Genomic DNA, 10,261 nt, shown 5'->3' on the forward strand with positions numbered 1-10,261 from the left:
TTATATTTGAGAGTTGAAAAAATGTACTTACTAGCATGAGCTTTTCAAATTCCTCTTCCACAACCGTACCGTTATAATAACGTTCTGTAGACTTAATATCTGGATAATAAAAGCCACGTTTGCAAATGCAGCGATAACTTCCACGGCGAAATCCCAGTCCTGGTATTGCGATACACTGTTTTTTCATTAATTTATTATTATTATTATTATTATTATTATTATTATTATTATTATTATTATTATTATTATTATTATTATTATTATTGGGTTGGAATATTTTTAATGGAAAAATAATATATTTAATTATTGAATTTAATTTTATAGTGAAAATACTTGACATTGAAAAATTTAATTTAATTTAATTAAAAATTAACAACAATGTTTTGTATAAAAAATTGAATTTTAAAATTCATTAAAATTTTTTTTAATTAAAAAATTCAATTGAATGATTAATAAAAATATTAATTTATTATTTTAAACTCTATTTAATTAATTATTGAGGCTTGAAATTAATTAATAAAGCAATTGACGGTTCACAAAAATTAATAATTAATTATTGTAATGTAAAAAATTCACAAAACAAAAAATCTTGATTAGAACCAAGTTTATGCAGTCTCAAGTATAACTATTTTATTTTAATAATTTAAAACTTTCCATGAAGGAAAAAAAAAATAAAAATTTAGTAAAAAGTTTGAATCAATTTTCCTTCCTGAGACAAAATGGCAACTTACTTCAGTCGTACGTTTCTTGCATTTATCACTAGCTGCAAAAATGTTAAGCTGAAGAGACCCAGGCGGCAGCGGACACTGATCGATGTCTACTCTCCGAAGGTCAATATCAATTCCGCTGGTGCCTCTGGCATGAAATAAACACAAAAAATAAATCTTTCAAAAGTTATCTCTCCTCATTATTTCTGAAATCGAAAATCCACAAATGCAACCAGTTTTTTTGTAAAATACGATGCGAAAACCTAATTAGTCTTTACTTCTAAAAGGTACGATTGAATAAAAAATTGACAATGCTATCACGACGATCGTTATCGCGAACAATCGTATCTCCATTTATTTCATAAAAATCCGGATTGTTTTGTGGAAGCATTTGCTAACAATTTTTTTTATGTTTTTTTTTTTTTTTTATGAATGAAACTTTTGTACGAATCCTGTTGATATTTTTTTCAAGAGAATCATTATTTGTCGATTTTGTTATTTTTATATTAAAAAGTAATATTTCAATACTCGAATAATGATAATAATAATGATAGAAACGAATACATTTGAAGTTAATTAAAAGTGGAAGATATATTCAGGTAAAAACGAATTTGATATTCAATATACGAATTTTAACAAGCAGTGTATTGAATTTTTTTCGTTATAAAATATTTTATTTTTATCATCTTGTATTGATACATTATTTATTCAAAAATAACAACACTCAATTTCAATAGAAATAAATTTATTCCCATTAAAATAATATTTTTTATCCCAATGTAAAATTTTTGAAAGGATCAAGCGACAAAATTCTTCGAACATAGTTTTGAACTAGGTCAGAAATCCAAAAGAAGCTCGCAAATGGAAAGCATTTAGAGAACTATCAACCTGGTCTAGAGATTTCGGGAAATGTTTGAATCACTCGAGGAAATCCGGCAACTTCTCGGAATCTCAATTAAGACCGTGGAGAACTGGCCGAGGATTTGTAAGAATTCTGGTTGAATAATTTAAATGTTTCACCGCATCCTTGTTATTGTCTTCGTGAATGATTAAGCTTCCATACAATTTTAATTGCCGCAGCCTCAGTGGCCTTTAAAAAATTTTTTAACACTCAAATTTTCATTTTTCAAACAAAATAAAATTTTTTTCTTCTATTATATACACAGCTAAAAATATTTACAACATTTATTTGTCTTCTATTAAATTTTAACTTGTTAATTTACTGGCTTATTAAATAGATAATGTTGTCGGTAAAAAATCTCCGTCGATAAAATGTTTTTAAAAAGTTGTACGATTAAAGTTTTACGAAGACGAAAAAAAAGTAATCTTTGATGCTACTTGATGAAAATAATAACGAGGGCAAAGCTTGAACATTAATTACCTTGTAAATCTTTAAAAAGATTACAGTAACTTTATAATATTTATATTAAACAACTTTTATAATATTTAATCATGCGAAATTTATGGTGCACCCCCACTCTGGTAACTTTTTTTCAAAGGACCGACATTATGAGAAGTATTTTCATTTTAGAGTATCGCTTTTCCTTTATATGTTGTAAAATATTTAAACTCGGTAATTAAAGACGTGTAAATTTTTTAAATTATGAGTAAAGTATTAGGATAATTCAAAAGCGATACTAATGGAACATCAAATGGATTTGAAATTAGCATTGAAATATTTTCTGAAAGTTTGTAAGCAGCTTTGAATTTAAAGCTAATTACTCTTCATCAAAATGATAGTTTAGAATAAAACTTCCGACAAAATGAATGCTCCAGTGCGTTAGCATTCCGATAGTATGAAATTTATAGTGCTCTAATGATCAAAATACGTGCTAAATCCACGGGTATTAAAATCTAAACACTGGCTCTGTGAATAAATTGTGAATAAATCAAAAGCCTTTAGCTAGAAAAATAATTTACTGGGTGATAAAAAAAAGTCTCACAAATAACCCTTACGCCGAAGATGTTAACATCTGGCGAGATAAAAATTTTTCACTGTCGTACTTGTCGCAATAACTTTTCTTTTTCTGGCTATCCTTATATTTACAACCCGAGAAATTGAAAACCTTTTTTTTATTAGCTCCGTCCAAGGGGACCATGATTTTTCCTCGCTTTTTTATCAATCAATTTATCTCGTTGCTAACTTTGACAAGTTATCAATTAAATCGTAATCACTAAGACGACGAATTCGTCATGTCGGCTATTAATTAAAATAAACAGTTTCAAATTAAACTGAAAATTAATTAAACTTTCTAAGGAATTTAATGCCAGTACTTAGACCTTCGCTTCTACTTAAAACTACAATTTTTATTGAGCCTGAGAAGAGTTGATAAATTATTTTTATCTTCGTATAAATATAAACCTTTAAAATGTTAAAAAAAAGTTTTAATATTCGTATAAATTTATTTTTTAGCTTCTCTTTTATACTCGGTTCAAATATTAATATAAGAATTTTAGCATTTCACTCGCCGCTTGTAGGAAAGAAATGAAATAAATTATTCATTGATTTTTAAAATTCGAAAATAATATATCCTGTTCCTTTGATTTAAAATGTTAAACTAATTCCGATTATTTGAATTATTTTTTTAATTTCTTATCACACTAAGGATTTTTTAATATTTGATAAGTCTTATCAAATGTTAATAAATATTTATTTAGAATGTTGAATAAAAAGTGAATGTAAAAATTGAACTTTAGCATTTTTTATAACTTTTTGACACTATAAAGTTCTGTTAGATAAAGTGCATTAATAATTATTGAGTAAAAATATATAAAAAATAAAATAAATAATTTTTAGAAGTTAAAAAAATTTTTTTTATTTTTTTATAAATAAAAAATTATATTCAACAAATAAATTTAATTATTAATTTTACTGTTAATTAACGAATAAATTAATTTTACTAATCATAAATGAATTAATAAATTGATAAATTATTTAAATAAAAATGTTAATTGTAAAAATGACACGTCCTAGAAAGAGATGTCCAAAAAATAATATCCTGAATATAGAAAGTCCTTTTGTTAAAGTGAGAAATTAAATTACCAGGAAATTAAATACGAACGACCACAATGTGAAGTTAAATAAAAAATATTGAATGACACTGTAATTAATAAAACGTCACGCGCACATATTAATGTTTACCGAGAAAGGAATAAGAGTTAGCTACAAATGAGGTCCTTTGAATCTGTCAGGCGTCTATATCAGCATCAGCCAATAGAAGCGAAAAAAAAGTTTTTAAATAAGCCAGAGGGAAAAGTAACAGGAGGTCGTTAATCCAATGTTAAGCCAAGCCAATCGGAGCGTTACTTTAAAGGATCATGAATACTTTTAGTGTCTTTGCTTGTATATCTGCCGGCAGGGCCTTAACCCCAGCTCACTTACACAAACACCGCTGTGAGAAAATCGCTTTTTATTTTATCTCGATAAGCTTCCATGGATAAGATTGACATTTGAATACAGATTGAGGTCATCATACGTAACGAGTGACCTGCTGGATTTAAATAAATCGGATCTATTTTTTCCCCCGAAAATCTTTCAATCAATCTGTCTTTCTGTGCTAGATTGCATCTCGAGAAAATTCGCTTTGCTTTTTTTTTTTTGGATGATTCGGCTAATAAAGTAATTTAGAAATTTTTTTAAAAATAATGCGTCAGCATTTATAAATTCGAAACTCTAACGGAAATTAATTTATACTTTTAGAATTATTTATTAACTGTTAATAAATTTATTTATTTACTAAAAGCAATTTTTTTTTTATTTTAATAAATATTTTTTTTAAAAGGAAATTATATTTATTGATATTAAATATTAAATTAATTATTTACATCATCAATCAATTCATTAATTTTTTTTTCAAGTTATTAATTTATAAAAAATATCAAAATAAAATTATTTATTATTTAAATGTCTAAATTTTTTAATTTTTATTAAAAAATTTTTTAATTGTCACTTTAATATTGTTTTAATTTAAAATACAAAAATTATGACACTTAATTAGGTATTTAACAGGATAAAGACATCCACCAAATATAAATTACAGCCGCCAGTTGCCTCGTCAACAACTATAGTCAAGATAACCCCAAATTAGTGTAAAGTAAGGACAATAGCAACTTGTCGTAACCTTAATCACAGATTGTACTATTAATATAGTATCCAGAAGGACTATTCGGGAGCAGAAGAGCCTCAATTTACCTTCCATGACTGTCTTGACAAATTGCCTAATCCGAGAGATCAAAAGGATCTTTAACTAATTTGTAACATCCTAGACGTTAAGAAAGCCATTAGAAAGGCTGTAGATAAGGCTAGCGAAACAGAAACTTATTTCTCATAAATCCTCGGGGATAATTAAAAATGAATTGGTCGGTTGGTGAAACACGAGGATCAGAACCGCCTCTGCAGTGTCGGCAGAACGTTTATTTCACTTGTGTTCAAAGTGACACAAGCAGAACTCTCATAATTCTCCGGCAATTAATTAATTGCAGAAAAAAATTTAAGCAGTTTTTTGAATTTATTCTAGCCAATAGTTTGTAATTTAGTAAATTTATTTATTTATTTTTATTATGGTTTTCCGTCAATTTTCTTCAACGCTGATCTAGACATATCAATTAAAATTCTGTCGATATCAGATATTACAGAAAACATTGGCTATTATTAGCTTGGAGAGCTTTATAATTTTTAATTTATTCATGAACATTGATCCGAGTGTTTTAAATATTAAGTTTCCCGACGATCGCAGTATTAAATTTCATTTTCCATCAATAATAATCAACGCCGATGCTGTCTGAGTTAAATCGAGAGGATTTCAATTTATTAATTCATTTTATGCAGACTTGAAAACAAATATTGAGCAGTAATAATATTTTCAATATTAATATTGTTCATTTTTCTTAAAATTTAATTATAATTATTAATTTAGAAATAAAAAGTAATTTTTTTTTTTAAGCAATTAATTTAATTTTTTCCAACCATTATTTTGTTATAAAAAATTAAAAATATTTTTTTTCTAATTTTAAATTCTCAAAAATTTATAATAATTTTTTTAATTCAATAATAAAGTAAATTCTTAATTCAATAATTAAATATTGTATAAAGTGACCCTGTTAGAGTCTAAATAATAAAAATAAATAAATAAAAATTTTATTTTCTTGGAAGTAAAGTCTAAAATTTAGTCACTAGCTTTTGAGAATTACTGGGAACAACAAGCAACACAATATTAAATTGTACACCTGATATTTGTCGGATGTAATGCAACAAAGGAGTGAAGCAAAGGTGAAGACAAATCATCTAGCTGTAGAATTATTATGCTCTAATATACGAAACTGTGAAAATCTAAATGTAATAGCAAGATGACGTCAGTTGGACAAACTTTCATGATACGACACAACTCTACCCTAAAAGACTTTGTTACTCTGGAGTACCAACACACGTCTTTATTAATTCACCCTCCGGTGACTAGATCCACGCTCGTCGTTCCAGATTTTCATCTTACACCCACTATTGTCTTGGACTGAACCTTTGTGCCAACACAAACTAAACTCTTTGAAATAGTTTCAAAACATCGTGGATTTTGTTCCGAGCTCTTGTACGCGGTAATTTTGTAACCTTGTGTTCTCCTCTTAATCCATTAACTCAAGTGTTTTTTAAGAGCTCGATGAAATTTCCTCCGAATTTCTCTTTAATTTTTAATCACTTTATTTATTTATTTATTACAAAAAAAGCGTTTGTAGTGCCGGAGATATTTTAATTAAAAGTTACATCGAAAACCGCCCTTCAAATAACTGACAAGTACAATTTTTAGTTTAATTAGTTTTTACAATTTTTATTTTTATTATTAATTTATTATTTAAATATTTGTCCGCTTCAACGCGAGTTATTGATTAAAAGTTATTTAAAACTCAATCTCAATTATTACTATGGCCGGTAGACCAAAAAGTCTCGGCTCTACACTGCAAGCTTAGCCACATAATTTTAGAGATTAATCGATAAAAAATAATTAATATTAAAAAGTAAAAAATAAAAATTTAATTTAATGAAGAAATTAAAAATTCTCTTATAAAAATATTTAAAATTATGCAGCAATTAATAAATCTCCAAGAAGTCTGAGCAATAAAAAACCGAGATTATATTTCTTATACCGGTTATATAATTTAAAACTGATGGACTTAATCTTGAGTTTTATTGCGACTATTTTTCACGTAAAATCCTTGAGATTAATAATCTCGGCGATTAACCAGAAGCAAGTATTAAAAATATTATTCACTCGGCTTATACATAATAAATAATATAAATAAAATATTGTTCGGTATAGTTGAACTTTTGGGTAACTAAAATGAACATGAGATCAGCTCAGGGCTTTATTGCATTATCCACTCTACTCCGGAGTTTTAGCTTGAAAACACGGTGACTAACTTTAATGCTAAGTAGATTTTTCAATTAAATTCACAGTTGATGAGTATGAGCCATTGTATCTGTTATCTCACCTATGTACTGTTTTTCTGGCTAATTTTCAAGCATTAATAAAATTTTTTCACGATTTATTAAACCCTCGGTTGTAAAAAAAAAAAAAAATTAAAATAAAAGATAGAAGAGTTAATAATTATTGATTGGAGGTAATTTAATTTTTTTTTCCATTAATCCTCGCTATCACGCTCAAAGTTATCGAGTTTACTTCATTTATAATCAATTATCAATTTTTTTTACTGAATTGAATTAATTCAACGACGATTTGTGTTACCTTTTTCTGGCGAGTCTGTCAGTGCTCCGTGCCAATTTTTAATGATGATAAAAGTGCTTTTTTATTCTCCTGCAGATTATTTATTTTTGTTAAAATTATTACAATTAAAAATTTAATCAATTTTTTTTTTATAATTAAAAGCGATATCAATTTCCTGCAGCTTGGAAAAATTAGCGACAATATTTCTGATCAGTAAGCCATTATTTATTTATAAAATATTTCCTGTAGTCATTATCTTCTCTACTGACTCAAATAATCTGCAGACAAATAAATCAAAGCTCCGAGCCACAATACTGGTATATCGTGAGACCAGGGATGAAACAAGAAGGGTTCAGATAAGGGTGAGTTGACGCGCATTCTACTCCTCTGTTTCCTTTATTTTGCTTCATATTAAATTCTGTCCTAGTATTTGAACTCCAAGTCCGATAACTTCAGAACAAAAACCCCCATGAATAGTTGTCAAAGTTTGTCATTTTGTACTTGCTAAGTAAATGCAACTCATTCGGGATTTAGATCTGAATGACTTTTGAAACTTATTGAAAAAATCTGATTAGTTTTTGGTCTTGCATCGAGTTAATTTTAATAAATTAATAAACAAATTCATCTTTTAAAGGTCATCATTTTTGGAACACTAAATTATTAAAACCTCTTGCAGCGATGGTACTTGATGCAAGATTTATAATGAGAACCTAGATGTTACAGAAGCGTTGGATTTTTGAATACCCAGAAACATATGTGCATTTATATACTTAAACTTACTTGAAAAAATATGTATCATTAGCGTAGCCGAAGAAGGGCACAGTGTAAGTGAGCATCCAGATGTTGCCTCCACCGCAATCATAATAAGGCTTTGACCACCGACCGTCCTCGTACCTCACTGTTAGAATTTCGTCTTCAATGCGATCCGTGTGAGTGCTTTCGTTCAAAGTGTAGCTGTGGTACCCTGAAACGAAGTTTTTAATTTAACTTAATTAAAAATATGTCGTTAGATACTGCAGACTCAAGAGGAACAATTAAAAATGGTAATTTAACGCTCCTCTGAAAGTAAAAGTCTAATTTTGATTTCAACGCTGCAGTTTTTTTGAAGACACATTTTTTTTGGAAGAATAAATAATTGAACTTTCGAAGTGGAAGCCTCAAAGAAAGTAGAATGTACTGAATATTCTTCATTCAAAAGTCAACAGCATAAACGAACAAAAGTTTCAGAAGAAAAGAGTGATGCTGGAGTGTGTGGTATAAAAAGATTCCAAATAAAAGGATATACAGGTCCCGCAAAGTGTGACACGGTATTGAAATTTGAACCCGCGTAATATCGCGGTAAATCGTCGCAACTCGGGGAAAATAAATAAACAAAATAGAGGGTTCAACACAAAAAAAAAAATACTAAGATAATGTCACACTGCTGTGGAATGAAAGTTTTAATGGGGTCGCAAGGAGTTCTCTCAGTAAATATAAACAACTCGATATGAGATTTTCTTTTTTTTACAAATGCTAAACAACCTGTAATCTCGTTTCATTTTATTATTATTTTTATTATACTTTTTCCCAACAGAGAGATTTTTTTAATCATTTCAAGCATTTGTTTCAATTTCAGTGCTTAAAATTTTCAAGTGAAGATATCTTTGTTTATTTCGAATAAATGTTGACAAAAAAAATTAACTAAACAATTTCTTGTTTTGAATAAAAAAAATTCTTCTACTAAGAAATTTTTCTCTTGATTCAAGTTAATTTTTTTTTTTTTTTTTTTTTTTTTTTTTTCAGTTTTGAAAATTAAATAAAGAAAGAGTAACTCTAAAATCTTAAATCCGTTTTATCTGATGGGATAAAAGAATAACAATGGGTTTGTAGAGAACAGTATGTGGGCACATAATTCGGGAAATTGGAAATAGCGTTACTAAAACCAATGTCGAGTGTTAATTAACCAAATTCTCAACAAAAGCTTACACGGAACTTGTCGATTAACTCGCATTGCGGAATTACGTTTGTGGGTTTTATCCGCTTCGAAATCTCCTGGATTTAAATCTATCTCCGGTTTATTGTAAAACGGTTTTATCTTATAAATATCATGAGCTCTCTAGTGAGCTTGTTACTCTGGATTTATTTTTATGTAGCATAATAATGTATAATGTAAAATATATAACAGCTAATGCACTATCTCGCAGTTTCGCTGTTATTATGTTATTATGAATTATTTGGACCTCAAAGAGCTTTCTGTTTAGGAGTAGATAATCTTCAAAGCGTAACATCTGTATCAAATATCGCAGACGCTATAGTTTGCGTACAATTATATCAGATTTATTCTTGTTTCATTTATTATTGCTAATTAGACGGAGCTTCTGTGACTCACTTGCTCAGTCGCATTTGTTTTTTTTATTTTTTAGTTTAAATAATATTTATTTTACCAATTTTAAAGTAATTACTTATTATATCATTGTAGAAACTAGTTGAACAAAATAGAAGATTATTTTGGAAGACTCTCGAGTTGTTTTATCGAGTTGTTATCTTCACAACTTCAGAAAACATTGAAAAACAGGAGAATTCAATAAGAAACGCTGGAATACTTTTGATAACACTTGAAATCTATCGGAAAACACTTCAACATGTCAAACAACGACGAAAATATTTTATAATGCCAGAATTTAGAGATAAATAACGAAGTACTTTGGAAAATGCTTCAGAAAACATTTTAAGAAATTTATGAAAGTTAATTAGATATATATATATATATATATATATATATATATATATATATATATATATATATATATATATATATATATATATATATATATATATATATATAAACGATCTATAAAATCT

General features: G+C 27.6%; 1 protein-coding gene across 1 annotated transcript in view; it reads right to left on the minus strand.

Annotated features, from left to right (window-relative positions):
• LOC141534293 (putative G-protein coupled receptor CG31760) overlaps positions 1-8,370 on the minus strand; it is a 29,907-nt gene extending 21,537 nt beyond the window's left edge. Inside the window, exons 1-3 of the mRNA XM_074253564.1 lie at positions 8,201-8,370; positions 732-855; positions 32-175 (exon numbers count right to left, since the gene is read on the minus strand). Coding sequence (XP_074109665.1) covers positions 32-175; positions 732-855; positions 8,201-8,256 — 324 coding nt within the window. The 5' untranslated portion in view covers positions 8,257-8,370. The remainder of the gene's footprint in view (positions 1-31; positions 176-731; positions 856-8,200) is intronic.
• Positions 8,371-10,261: the final 1,891 nt, after the last annotated feature.

The sequence above is a fragment of the Cotesia typhae genome, unplaced genomic scaffold (genome assembly GCF_013202065.1).
Source record: "Cotesia typhae breed Kobodo isofemale line unplaced genomic scaffold, CoteBio_Ctyphae contig_123, whole genome shotgun sequence".
Classification (NCBI taxonomy): domain Eukaryota; kingdom Metazoa; phylum Arthropoda; class Insecta; order Hymenoptera; family Braconidae; genus Cotesia; species Cotesia typhae.